At 34.4% G+C, this 15,263-nt stretch overlaps 1 protein-coding gene across 10 annotated transcripts in view; it reads left to right on the top strand.

Moving 5' to 3' along the window:
• The window catches only part of PCDH15 (protocadherin related 15), an 819,037-nt gene that overhangs the window by 621,735 nt on the left and 182,039 nt on the right, over positions 1-15,263 (top strand). For all 10 annotated transcript variants that reach the window (XM_032245634.1, XM_032245633.1, XM_032245636.1 and 7 more), the window contains 2 exons: positions 6,001-6,306; positions 8,714-8,938. In XM_032245634.1, the coding sequence (XP_032101525.1) occupies positions 6,001-6,306; positions 8,714-8,938 (531 nt within the window). The remainder of the gene's footprint in view (positions 1-6,000; positions 6,307-8,713; positions 8,939-15,263) is intronic.

Raw genomic sequence — 15,263 nt, 5'->3', positions numbered from 1 at the left:
CATTTAATGAACATGAAACAACATTTCTTTGTGTTTTTTTGCTGTATGAACATGAACATGACAACTCTTTTCCTGAAGGATTGAAGTCATAATCTCCAAGTGTTTACCATTAACATGTGAACTCAAGATGTAAAGATTTTTAGTGCAAAGTTTCTTCCTATTGCTTACTTAGTAAGAGATCTGAAAGCTATGTTGAAATAGCTTAAACTGTCTTATTTAATTTGACACCTTCAGTTCATTTGCATTAAATAACAACCAACTACAGAGATATTGTTTATTTTTATTTGCTTATGTTTTATCTTTTTTACTTCTCTGCCATATTTCCATCCCTCCTTCAACTTTCCACTTCTCATATATTATACCCTCCACAAAGCAATTTATAGATTCTTTCTCTCATAGTGTCTCCTGTTATGTAATACATGGATACACTACAGACTTTTAGGCCCAATTGTCTAATTGCACAGCATACATAAATAGCAATAAAAAGTGAGTTTCGCTATGTGCAAGAGGGATAAAAAGGCTGTATGGAAAGAAGAGGTTTCCCAGCTGAAGTAGAACTGTAGCTAGGTTTGGAAGATTTAGGTTGGATTGGGGAAAAAAATAAAAAGAACCTCTGCCAGGGAAAATGAGGGGCAGAGCATGTTCATTTCAAGGAAAACCAGGGTAGTAGATTGTAAAAGTGTTTCTGATTTATCACTGTCCCACTATGTGAGGGAATGCTATTTCTGCACCCCTTGACATCAGCCTTGTCATGTGATTTACCTTAATCAATGAAGCAGGAGTATAGGTAATGTGTCAACTTCCAAGAAGAAGCATTAAAAGCTGCTGCTTGACTATCTCATGTCTTTTGTTGTTCCTGCACCACAAAGCTTCATATCCCAATAGAGCCTGCTCCTTTAGCCTCTCTTCTGAGTAAAAATAAGACAGAGTGAAGCTGGATTTGGAATTCACAAAGAGTGCTGCATAGGCAAGAAATAAACATCAGTGGTAACAAACCACTGACATTTGAGAGTTGCTTAGTAGCTGATTGACAACATCAATACACTATTTTGACTAAAACACAGAGTTTGCGTCGTAGAGTTACTTGATGGATATAAATGCATAAAGATAGGTTAGAGCAAGACCAGGTATAGCCTTGAATACTAGGATAAAATATAGTTTATTGTGTATCTTAGAGTAATACTTGATCACTTGAGAAATTATTAGTGTAAATATGTGTTTTCTAGATTTCTAGGGATGAGGATTTGGACGTTCCAATATTTAATAAAAAGCTATTCATTCTGGTTATGTTTTTAGTGACTTTAACTCAAGTTATGCAAGTTATCTTCTGGCCAGTAAGTCTACTTGCCATTGTTCAATAATAATTATGAGGGATTTGTGTGGAGAGTGAAAAAACGTACCTGCATTTTGAGTCTTTAAATTGCTTGTCTCCTTTTACACTAATAATCAGTTTGGAAATAGCTCAGCTTCTTTAAAGAACCAAAGATAACTATTATATATCTTTTTGAAATCGGTAGATAATAATTTTAAAAATATATTTTCACTAGTAATGTTATGAATGATGCAGTACCCAACCTCTCTGATCAACAACTTTTGTGGTTCCTACTTCAAAGTGAGAAAGATGTACATGACCTCTTAAATTGCTCTAAAGGACAAGCAGAAGGTAGAGCAAAGCTCTCTCTCAACTTCACACTGGGCCAGTTAGGTGCTACATGGCAGTTCACGCCTTTATGATAGCTATAACATTTTGGTTTTGTCCTCGATTTATTTCCTTGGGGCTGATTTTTGTCATACGATTTTCTATCTAAATAATTAATCTGAATGGGTATTCAACATATTTTAAATGGAAATTAATCATTGTAAATTACACAAATAATCTACCTAGGGACTTCTCAATGGAAGGAGTGCAAACATCAACCTCCACTTTGAGGTTTTATCCCAATATATTCTACCCATACAGGTATACTTTTAGGTCTTTACAGGACTGATAATCCCCAGGGTAGCAATCCCAGTAATGGACTTCCACTTTTATTGATGGCAAGAATTGTGTAACAGACCATTCTAAAAAGATAATGAGAAAAAAATGGGGAGGGGTCAATTTAGTGTTTAAGAAATATATTTCCCCACTCCCTTTTTAACTGGTGTGCTATAAAAATGGGTCTCAAAAATTATTCAAAAAAATCTTTGTTCAATAAATTCCCTTGAATGTAGTTTGACTTCTTTCTTAAGTAATTATTTGGTTACCTATAATATACTCTAACTTTGGTGTTAATGAATAAGGTTTGCAAGTAGAGTTTCTGGCACATATTCGAAGTTCTGCCCAGTGAGGTCTTTATTTGACTACAGCCTATCAGGCAATTTCCCAACAATATGCGTTTACAAATTAGTAGCAACAACTCAGGCCCCATAGTAAGGTGTATATTACAAAAATGAGTTAACCGTGGACAGATGATTATAAAGTTGCAGCTATTACTGTTTATTGCTTTGAGGTAGTACAAGGGGAAAAGAGATGTGTGATTTTTATTATTAACAAATTTAATTAACTTTTAATTTATTTCTAGGAAGATAAATGTTTTCATTATAGCATCATATACTGAGATGCTTGACTAGATATTAAACATCAATGCAAAGTTTTTGACAGTACTGCTGATAATAAGAGATTCTATGTTTGGTTATCTTGTTTAACATCTACATGTTCATCTATAATGGTAAATAAGTAAAACCGCTTTGCTCAGCCAGCTTATGTTGCTTAACATATATTACCTTATTCATGCTCCTTAATTTAATGGGGACATAGAAGTAGATAAGGAAATAGCTCTGCATTTTATATTCTATTCCTTTGTCCCCATTAGATGTGTGTCTCAGTCACCTTAAAATTTTTCAAGTAGTTTTCTGGGGGAAATGATAGTCTTTTATTCCATAAGCATCAAGTATACCTCTTGCCATGGTAGCTATGAATTCAATGAATTAAGTGGTCATAGATTCAGTCACAGTGCATTTGTAGTTGACATATCATAATTTATACTAATTTAAACTGGTTTTATAAAATTATGAAACTCTATTCATGAGGATGCCCCACTTAGCATTTGCTGTCAGTCTGCTTGCTGAATATCTGCTTGGATATTTTCTCTAAAAACTCCTATCAGGCAAGGTGCGATGGCACACCCCTATAATCCCAGCACTTCGAGAGGCCAAAGTGGGAGGAATGCTTGAGCGCAGAAGTTTAATACCAACCTGGGCAACAAGGGGAAACCCCATCTCTAATAAAAATACCAAAAATTAACCAGGTATGGTGGTATGTGCTTGTAGTGCCAGCTACTCAGGAGGCTAATCGGGCAGGATCACGTGAGCCTGGGACGCAGAGGCTGCAGTGAGCCTAGATGACACCACTGCACCCCAGCATGGGTGACAGAGCAAGACATGTCTCAAAAAAAAAAAAAAAAAGAAAAGGAAAAAGAAAGAAATCTCATCATAAAATATAGATTGCTATATATTTATATATAGCAATATACACACACTTGCACACATGCATGCACACACCAAACATATATTAAGGTTAAAGATGCTGAGATGGGAATACTATCCTGGATTGTTCAAGGGAGTGTTATGTAATCATACATGCCCTTAAAAGTCGAAGAGGATGGCTGAAGAGTAGATCAGAAAAATAACATGGAAAAAAATGGAGGGAGGGATTCAATAAATGTAAGAGGGGCTTGACTACCATTGCTGGCTTTAAAAATGGAGGAAATGTGTCATGAGCCAAGGGATATGGGAACCTCTAGAAACTGGGGTTGTTCCTCACATGACAACCATCAAGGAAGTGGGGATCCCAATTCTACAAACTCCAGTAACTGAATTCCGTCAACAACTTGAAGGAGCAAGGAAATTGTTTCTCCTTAAAGCCTCCAGAAAGAAACATAGCTCTAGTGAGACCATCTTGAATTTCTGAATTATAGAGCTTAAAAATAATAAACTTGTTTTGTGTCAGCTGCTAAACTCGAGATAATTTGTTATGGGAGCAAAAACAAAAACTATTTTAGATATGTTTATATTTGTTCCCTAGTAGATATACAATTAAGCAGCTGGACACATATAAAACACACATACACACCTACAGCCACATCAGTCAAATTGAACCGTTCTACCATAATAAATATTCAATTATGTGGGTCAATAAAAATAACTTGAATGAGAGTCATTTAAACTGCTAATTGCATAAATGATTGATTTTGTGATTTTAAGATATTTCATAGAAAAAGTGACTGAAAATTTTAAGGATATTATTGTTAAGAAACAAGACATATTTATATTTTGTTACTGGATTATGATTTTTTGTATTTACTTGATGAGTAATTTCAGACCAAAAAAGAGTTCACCATTTTTTTTTTTTTGATGAAAAAGGGAGACAGCATGTGTTTGTTGTTTTTATTAAAATGGCCAGCTTGACTGATTTGTCAATAGTTCTTAATACAAATTATAGGCAAAGTATAAAAGTAAAAGAAACTATTTCAACAGAAACTATTCAACTCTGTCATAGTATTTTTTTTCTCTTCAGGTGTTTTTGCAATTTTTCTATCTTTTCTCAGAATTAAACCTCAAGAGATGTAAAACTGTCATGGGCAGCTGTGTTTTGATGAGTCAAAGAGGCAAATCCTGCTGAAATGCTTGGCGTTATGACATACAGGAGCACCGCTGTAAACATGATTTTCACATCTTAGATGTTATCGTTTCAAAGAAGGCACAAATATTCAGCGTCCCCCTCCTGAATGTTTTACCAGTACCTGTAAAACTGAATATGCAACTGCCTATGTGCTGTTAAAATACATCATATTGCATTCCAGGCTTTGTGGACCTGGAGTGACTATTGTGTACCTGGCTCATAAGGCAGCTGAGTGTCTTGTTTTTTTTTTTCTTTCCTTGTTGACAGTTTGGGGCCTAATTATATAAAGTTTTACAGTTTCTAAGATTTATTTCAGTTTCTTTTGCCTGAAACTTTTCAAAACAAATTATATAGTAGCTAAAAATATATATTGTGATGCATAATTTTTATCACGAGTTTTAGCTAAGAGTAATTCTTATTACATTTTATTAGATGAACATTTACTCAATATTTTTTCATTTTAGTTGATGCAAAATGATTTTTCATGACTTCAAATTTTTAGCAAATATAGGTATGTTATCAAACATTTTGTTATGCGGAGATGTGTATTCTAATGTTGAAGAAGTGTCCCTCGAAGGCAGATAACAGTTACTATAGTTTTACTCCTATTTGGCTTTCGCAACAGATTTAGTTTCAAATCTGTTTCATTTCATATAGTGTTTATTAATTCCACAAGCATTTGTTAAGTAGTTTTGTAATGAGGTATCCTGTTAAGAACTGAGACACTGAGATATTTGTTTCTAGTGTAACCTCCTGTAAATTGTGGTTTCCTTATTTGTAAAATGAGATTAATAATATTTACTCATAAGAACATCATGAGAATTGAGGTTATACTTATAAATATTTGTCATAAATATTAATAATATGATAAACATGTAAATAATATAAAATGTTTAGTATAAACAAATATAATGCCTATTATTACTAAACATAGATAAATATGAAAATGAATATATAAAGTGAGCAAAAACCTACAGAATCTTGAATTGTCATTCAGCACATTATGTTAAATGAATTAAAAACAAAACTTTTTCTCACGTTAGAATTCAAAAATGTTTAAAAATTTTAAGACAAAGCTTCAGTATTTTTATGAGTTTTCTGTCATAGTATTGTTATTGCTAATGACATTACCAGTTTTTGTTATGTTAATTTTAAATGAAGAATATTCAACTATAGTATTTTTCACATTTTAGGTTATATATTGTATTTTCATTGTAATTTCTTCCTTAGAGAGCAAAATAATGTTTGGTTCAAAAAATGCCATAATTTATTAACTATCACCTTCATTTACAGTAGCCCATCAAAACTTACGTGAATATTTTTTTCATTTTATTTAATAGGCAACGGACCCTGATGCTGGAATAAATGGCCAAGTGCATTACAGTTTGGCTAACTTTAATAATCTTTTTCGTATCACATCCAATGGGAGCATTTACACAGCAGTGAAGCTTAACAGAGAAGTCAGGGACTACTATGAACTTGTTGTTGTGGCAACAGATGGAGCACTGCACCCTCGTCATTCAACAATAACATTGGCCATCAAGGTTTTGGACATTGATGATAATAGTCCTGTGTTCACCAATGCAACATACGCTGTCCTTGTTGAAGAGAATCTGCCAGCTGGGACCACCTTCCTTCAAATAGAGGTGTGTGGGAAAAACATGTATTCTGTGAATTCTACATTATGATATCTGCTACTAGGGTTTGTTTGTCAAAATTAGTAGGTAAAAATACAACACACCAAGCTGGATTTAAATTTCAGATGAACAATGAATACAGTTTTATTATTTCTCCAAATTGCATATTGTATTTTATGTGGCAACCCTATTTTAAAGATATCCCAAAAATTAAGGAGAGAAAGGTCTGTTTGTAAGAAATTTAAAAAATATTATTTAGTAGTTTTTTAATTTACAAAAGTAATATTCTGTTTATTACAACAGTTGACAATAGTTTATGAAGCAAAAGTTAATAATCTCCCACATAGTGCCTTCAGAGTACTCAGCATTAAATTTATTTCACATTTATTTTTATGTTCACACAAATATTAAAAAAAAGTGTATGCATATAAGCATGTATTTGTGTGGGTTGTACATATATGACATAGATTTGTATACACAGAAAAAAATATAGATAGTTATGTACTGGTTTCTCTCCATTTTACAGATATTGTTATATCATTATTCTGTATTTTTTCACATTCAATACATAAAGGCATCCTCTAGTAATCTAACTCTCCTTTGTAATGACATCTCTGTATCAAGCCTCTTTTTTTAAGTTTTCAAATATACATTACCCAAAGTCCTGAATATTTTGGTTGAGTAGGTTATGCTGATCCATAAATCTGTGTTTTTAAGCAACCACCTCATTCAGCACTGACTCAGTTGGTCTAGGAGGTATATTTTGGAAAAAAAAAAAAAAAAAAGTCATTTTTCCACCAGCAGTTCACAACTTGATATTTTTAGCACAGTTTTCCAGAATCTGTATTCATTCCATAATTGAACTCAGCAAATGTTTACTGAGGCAATAAACATTAACAAATCTAAATAAGGCAAATACTGACCAGGGAGAGAACCATTATTCCTTCATCTATTCTACCATTAATTTATCAATTCATTAATTCATTTATTTAACAAACATTATCTTCAGTGTGTACAGTATGGCAAGTCTTCTGCTAGACTTGGGGTATACAAAGGTGAACAAGACAAATTTACTGCTTTCTTGGAGTTTTCAGGCTGGTTTAGCAATCTGCCAAGAAAATTGATAGTTAAAATGTATGTCCTCAGTATAAAGGGCCTAGGTATTAGAGGTGGAGCTCCTAACCTAATTTTAAGGCAAAGAGAATATTTGCTAGAGATGGTTAACTGAGGGACAAATAAGAGCTATTCAAGCAGCAAAGGAAGAAAGATTAAGATAGTAGGGAAAAAAACTTGCTCAAAATCATGAAAGAAGGGAGTGTGGGGGTGGGGGACTAAAGGTCTAGAAAATGTAGTGGCTCTTACCACGTTAAGGATAATGGTGTTGTTTGAAAATTTCGTTAAAAAACAAAAGGATTTTAAGCAGGAAAAATCACATAATAAAATATATGCTTTAATGGCATCTTTCTGATTAAGTCAATAATTGATTGGAGGGGACCAAGGCTGAGGTTCACATAGGAGGTGTTTGCATTAAAAAATGCACATTCCAACAGACTGAATCTTCCCCATTTTCATTCTTACTCTATTCCGTATTCTGTACCTGAGGTGCATTTGCTAGTCTGTACTGCTGAATGAAATAGCCCTTCTACAATACTCCTGTGAAAACCCATCCTTTCCACTAAAGGACATCGTTCCCAATTTAGAACATCTTTTAGATAGCATGTCACATTTTTTCCTTTCTATTTTAGTATTTGTGTCTTAGCTCTTCTCTGAGACCATAACCTGGAGTGCAGTAATTATGTTTTCATTTATCTTGGTGCTCTCTGCAGCACCTTCTGCGTCACTACTACTCACATCTTAGTTAAATGAAGGGAAGTATAGTAGAGTGATCTCTAGAGATGTATTATAGGATCCTTGTGAAGAAGAATTACTACTTATATTTTCTTAGTTTTCTTATAGTACTTTATCCTTCTATTATGTTTATGAAAATCACTCAGTATTTATTTTTATTTAAAATATTTTTTCATGATTATTAAATCAGCAGAAAATAAGACACAATCATTTAAGACAATATTTATTTCTTTACCGTGATATAATGCATTTAGTGTTTTCTCAAGTTAAATGGGTATAGTAATAACATCAGCAATGACAAAATCTTACGGGATGAGCTCTCTCTCTTTCTCTCCCACCCCCCACCCCACTCCCTTCCTTTTTTCCTGCCTCCCTCCATCTTTCTCTCCCCCATGCCTTCTTCCCTCTTTCTGATAAATTATTAAATAATGTGCTTTTCTTTTAAACTGTGTCTTTTTGTCCTTGTTAAATTCATGCTGTCCCAGGTACTGACACATGACTTCCATCCTTCCTGCATTTCTTTATTTTGGTAAGATCACTAATGTAACCAGTCTTCTGCCTATTACAGGCCAAGGATGTCGACCTCGGAGCAAATGTGTCTTACCGGATAAGAAGCCCAGAAGTGAAGCACCTTTTTGCACTACATCCATTTACAGGAGAATTATCCCTTTTAAGGAGTTTAGATTATGAGGCATTTCCAGACCAGGAAGCAAGCATCACTTTTCTGGTAGAGGCCTTTGATATTTATGGAACAATGCCACCTGGTATTGCAACTGTCACAGTGATTGTAAAGGTAAGGACTAGGAATGACATCTGGTTGCCTTCTTTGCTCTCTCTACATGTAGGTTTTGTTTCTTACATTATACCTATGATATGTTTTGATAACAATTACTGATGACACAGTGGTACCATACCCAGAACATAGATTTTCAAATGGGAAATATTTATGAAGACAGAAGAAATAACTATGTTTTTGATTATAAAAGATAAATTTGAAAGAGTCACTAAATTTGAGTATAAACCCCATGGAAGTTTGAGTGACTTCCATCTTTGTGACTTCCATCAAGTCATAACTTCTCTAGACTAGATTTTAGTTCAGATTCCACAGAATCAGGCATAATTATTTGGTACAAATCCCTCAACTAAAAAAATTTTGTAAATGACTCTGAGGTGCCAAGAATTCTTAGGCCATAAAATTAATTTAGTTTTGAAACCCACACCTCTGGAATGAAATAAGCTTCCAAGTAAGATGGAACTGGGGTTAAATTCCAGCTTAACCCTTTTCAAGCCCTGTGACCTTGGAGACTTTGTTAACTTCCCTGGATTTGTTATCTCATTTACAATAATACCCTGTGCCAGATGTTTGCCTGAAAGACCATGGCATTTTGAGCCTTTTGAGTTTCCAGTGATTTTTAAGGGACAACTTAAAAGTATATATGAGAAAAAGTACTATAAGTTGATCAGTTCTCAAATAGTAGTACATACAAATATCATCTGAGCGTCATCTTAAACTTTCAGATTTCTCTACTCCTTCCCCAGAAAAGGACCTGCCCCATGGGACCATCAGAAACATCAGCATTTTAGAAAAGTACAGATGATTCTTACACAAGGTGTTTGAATATCCCATGTTGAGACATTTACTTCAATTACAAATATACACATACAAAAATCCTTGGTTAACTTTATGAGTATTGCACTAAAAAATGACCTTATATAACAATTTCTTAGGTGACATAAAGTAAAAGTTCATTCATTGTGAGGGTATGTTGAAAAAAATTTTTTGTTTTGGTAAGGGAAGAAAATAGAACTTGAAAGTGTTCTATTTAAAGTGGTTTTTCTGGTCCCTGAATGGATTTTGAATGATGAAAAAGAGCTGATAAGAAAGAAACAGAGATACACAGAGCAAGGGCAGTGGAAGGAGGAAAAATATAGAAGATCTATGAGATAAATGAAGAACTTGCAAAGAAGCTTATAGAGTATTTCAGTGACCATGTATAAAATGAATACAAGTAATTAATTGAATAAACAGTTTAACTTTAGTATAGGTGTTTTGGTTTATATTTTATTCACAGTTGCACCTATGTTCTACCCCTAAAAATATAATTGATAATTATGGTTCGGATTTTACAAGGTGACTATATAAATTGAATTTCTACATTAAAAAGAATGAAATCTATGGGCTTAAATAGAAAATGTGGAAAGACATGGACATTTTTAATAAATGTTTAGTTGCAGGATCATGCCATAGGATTGGAATGAAATCTTGGCCACCACATATCGTATACTACATGGTGGTGCTTTCATATAGTCACCAAAAATGTGTAAGAGCTGAATGGGATCAAAGTTACATGATTTACCAGTTTTGTTAGGTTATCTGATCCTGGAGATCATGCAGATAGCCTTAGGCAACTACTTTCACTTAAACTTTGCCAGTGTTAACATTTTCAGGTTGCATTTTATTCCCATCAATGCCTTTTCATTTGTTCTTTTGAAGTGGCTAGAGTTACAATCCATTATATGTTTAAGGTGAATTGTTTAGCAGAATTTACCTGTGATAAATTACTAACAATTCCATATCTTTTGGATTTTGTTGATTACCTGAAGACTGTGGGAAGGTGCACATATACTTCTCCCTAAAAATAGGACAGAGTTCCTGAAGATTACTCCCTTTTTCTTTCTTTTTTTAAATGTTTTATTTTAGTGATCTATACATTTATGTGAGACCATTCTACAATACATTTTTATGGCTGCATAGTTATTCCATGGCATATATGTGCCACATTTGCCTTATTCAGTCTACCATTGATGGACATTTAGGTTGGTTGATTTTATGTCTTTACTATTGTGTATCATTTAATAATGGTACATGTTCATGTGTCTTTATGGTACAACAATTCATTTACCATTGGGTATATACATAAAAATGGGATTGCTGGCCGGGCGCGGTGGCTCACGCCTGTAATCCCAGCACTTTGGGAGGCCGAGGTGGGTGGATCAGGAGGCCAAGAGATCAAGACCATCCTGGTCAACAAGGTGAAACCCCGTCTCTACTAAAACTACAAAAATTAGCTGGGCATGGTGGCGCGTGCCTGTAATCCCAGCTACTCAGGAGGCTGAGGCAGGAGAATTGCCTGAACCCAGGAGGCGGATGTTGCGGTGAGCCGAGATCGCGCCATTGCACTCCAGCCTGGGTAACAAGAGAGAAACTCCGTCTCAAAAAAAAAAAAAAAATGAGATTGCTCAGTCAAATGGTCATTTTGCTTAGAGCTCCTTGAGAAATTGCCAAGCTGCTTTTCACGATGGCTGAACTAATTTACATTCCCATCAACAGTGTATAAGTGTTTCATTTTCTCCCCAACTTCTCCAGCATGTCATTTTTGTTTTTTTTTTTTTTACTTTTTAATAGCAATTCTGATTGGTGTGAAATGGTATCTAATTGTGGTTTTGATTTGCATTTCTCTTATGATTAGTGATAATGAGCATTTTTTCTTATGCTTGTTCACCATGTGTATATCTTGTTCTGAAAAGTGTTTTCATATCTTTTGCCTACTTTTTAAGGTGGTGATTTGCTTTTGGCTTATTGATTTGTAAGTTCCTTACAGATTCTGGATATCAGACCTCTGTCAGATGCATAGTTCATAAGCATTTTCTTCCATTCTTTAGGGGGCCTGTTTACTCTGTTGATAGGTATTTTTGCTATGCAGAATCTCTTTTGTTTAATTAAGTCACACTTGTCAATTTTAATTGTCACACTTGTTGTTACAGTTGCTTTTGGCATCTTTGTTGTCAAATCTTTGCGTGGGCCTATCTCCAGAATGATATTTCCTAGGTTATCTAACAGTGTTTCTATAGTTTTACGTTTGACATTAAAGTCTTCAATACATTTTGAGTTGAATTTTGTACATGGTGTAAGGAAAGGGTCCAGTTTCATTTTTCTACATATGTCTAGCCAGTTCCCCCAGCACCATTTGCTGAATAGGGAGACCATTCCCCATTGCTTGTTTTTGTTTACTTTGTTGTGCATTAGATGGTTATAATTATGCAGCATTATTTCTGAGATCTCTACTCTTTTCCATTGGTCTTTGTGTGTGTTTTTGTACCAGTGCAATGCTGTTTTGGTTGCTGTAGTATTGTAGTATAGTTTGAAGTCAAGTAACATAATATCTCCAGCTTTTTTATTTTGCTTTGGATTGCCTTGGCTATTTAAGCTCATTTTTGTTCTGATACGAATTTTAGAATGCATTTTTCTAGTTTGGTGAATATTATCATTGGTAGTTTGATCAGAATAGCATTGAATCCATAATTTGCTTTGGACAGTATGGCCATTTTAATGATATTGATTCTATCCACAAGCATGGAATGTTTTTCAATTTGTTTCTGTCATCTTTTATTTCACTGAGCAATATTTTATATTGTTATTGTAGAGATTTTTCGCCAGCTTGGTTAGCTGTTTTTCTAGGAATTGTGTGTGCCTGCGTGTGTGTGGCTATCGTAAATGGGATCGCATTCTTGATGTGGCCCTCAACTTGAATGTTGCTGGATCATTGGAATGATGTTGATTTTTATACATTGATTTTGTATCCTGAAACTTTGCTGAAGTTGTTTATTAGATCAAGGAGGTTTGGGGCAGAGACTATGGGGGTTTTCTAGGTGTAGAATCATATCATCTGCAAATAGAGGTAGTTTGACATCCTCTCTTCCTATTTGAATGGGTTTTATTTCTTTGTATTGCTTTATTGCTCTGGCCAGGACTTCCAGTACTATGATGAATGGGAGTGATAAGAGAGGACATCTTTATCTTGTGTCTCTTTTCAAGGGGAATGCCTCCAGCTTTTGCTCATTCAGTATGACGTTTGCTGTGCTTTTGTCATAGATGGCTTTCATTATTTTAAAGTATGTTCTTTCAATGGCTCGCTTGTTAAGGGTTTTTAACATAAAAGGATGCGGAGTTTTATTGAAATCCTTTTCTGTGTTTATCGAGATGATCACCTAGTCTTTGTTTTTAGTTCTGTTTCTGTGGTGAATTGCTTTTTTTGATTTGCCTATATTGACCCAACCTTGCATCCCAGGCATAAAACCTACTTGATTGTGATGGATTGGCTTTTTGATGTGCTGCTGGTTGGTCTATATTTTGTTGAAGACTTTTGGATCTGTGTTAATCAAAGATACTGGCCTGAAGTTTTCTTTTTTTATTGTGTCTCTACCAGATTTTGGCATCAGGATGATTTTGGCCTCAGAGTGTGTTAGGAAGGTATACCTCCTCAATTTTTTGGGATAGATTCAGTAGGGATGGCACCAGCTCTTCTTTATACAGCTGGTAGAATTTGGCTGTGAATCCATTTGGTCTTGGATTTTTCTTGCTTGGTATGCTGCTCTGTTTTTTACTGATTCGATTTCAGAATTCGTTATTGATCTGTTTAGGGATTCAATTTCTTCTCCACTCAAACTTGGGAGGTTGAATGTTTCCAGGAATTTATCCATTTCCTCTTGGGCTTCTAGCTCGTGTACACAGAGGTGTTCATAGTCTCCAAGGGTTATTTTATATTTCTGTGGGGTCAGTGGTAACGTCCATTTTCATTCGGTTAGTCATTTCTGGTTATGTTTAGTTGGATCATCTCTTTTTTCTGTATTTGTATAGCTATTCATCTATCTAATTAATTCTTTCAAATAACTAATTCCTAAATTCATTTATCTTTTTATGGCCTTTTGCATCTCATTTTCCTTCGGTTCATCTCGAATTTTGCTTATTTCTTGTCTTCTGCTAGCTTTGATGTTGGTTTGCTCTTGTTTCTTCAGTTCTTCTAGATGAGATGCTAGATTGTTCATTTGATATCTTTCTGACTTTGTAATGTGGGCATTTTGCACTTTAAACTTCCTTCTTACCACTGCCTGAGCTATGTCCCAGAGATTCTGATATGTTGTATCTTTGTTTTCATTAGTTTCATATATTTTATTTCTGACTTAATTTTATTGTTTACCCAGATATCATTCTGGAACAAGTTGTTTAATTTCTGTGTAATTGTGTGGTTTTGAATGTTTTTCTTACTACTGATTTCTCCATTTATTGCACCATGTTCAGAGGGTGTGGTTGGGATGAGTTTAGTTTTTTTCAATTTGTTACAGATTGTTTTTATGCCCAACTATGTGTTCAGTTTTAGAATATGTGCCATGTGGTGATAAGAAGTATGTATATTCTGTTGTTTTAAGGTGGAGAGTTCTACAGATGTCTATTAGATTTATTTGTTCAAGTGTTGAATTCAGTTTCTAAATTTGTTTTTTACTTTGTCACCTTAATCATCTGTCTAATAATGTCCATGGGGTATTGAAATTTCCCACTATTGTTGTGTGGAAATCTAAGTCTCTTTGTAGGTCTGTAAGAACTTGCTTTATGAATCTGGTTGCTCCTGTGTTGGATGCATATATATTTAGCATAGTTAGGTCTTCTTGTTGAATTGTACCCTTTACCATTATATAAAGCTCATCTTTGTCTTTTTTGAAGTTTGTTGATTTAAAATCTCTTTGTCTGAAATTTGGATAGCAACTTCAGCTTTTTTCTGTTTTCTTGGTAGACTTTTCTCCAACACTTTACTTGGGTCTATGGATGTCATTGCATGTGAGATGGGCCTCTTGAAGACAGCATAACCTTGGTTCTTGCTTCTCTATCTAGCTTGCCACTCTGTGCCTTTTAATTGTGGCATTTAGCCCATTTACATCCACTGTTAATATTGATATGTGTGGATTTGATCGTCTTATGTTGTTAGCTGGTTATTATGTAGACTTGTTCATATCATTGCTCTATAATATCAGAGATCTGTGTATTGAAGTGTGTTTTTGTAGTGGCTTTTCACATTAAGCACTCCTCTCAGAAGCTCTTATAAAGCAGGCCTGGTTGTAATAAATTCCCTTACAATTTACTTGTGTGAAAACAATTTTATTTCTCTTTTGCTTCTGAAGCTTAGTTTCACTGAATATGAAATTCTTGGGTAGAAACTCTTTTCTTTAAGAATGCTGAATATAGGCCACCAATCTCTTCTGGGTTATAGAGTTTCTGTTGAAAGGTCCACTGTAAGCCTGATGGGTTTTCTCCGTAGGTTTCCTGCTCCTCCTTTCTATCCGAC

This window comes from Sapajus apella, unplaced genomic scaffold (genome assembly GCF_009761245.1).
Source record: "Sapajus apella isolate SASKATOON/1434 unplaced genomic scaffold, GSC_monkey_1.0 scaffold58, whole genome shotgun sequence".
Taxonomy (NCBI): domain Eukaryota; kingdom Metazoa; phylum Chordata; class Mammalia; order Primates; family Cebidae; genus Sapajus; species Sapajus apella.
This window is presented reverse-complemented; position numbering and strand designations above follow the sequence as displayed.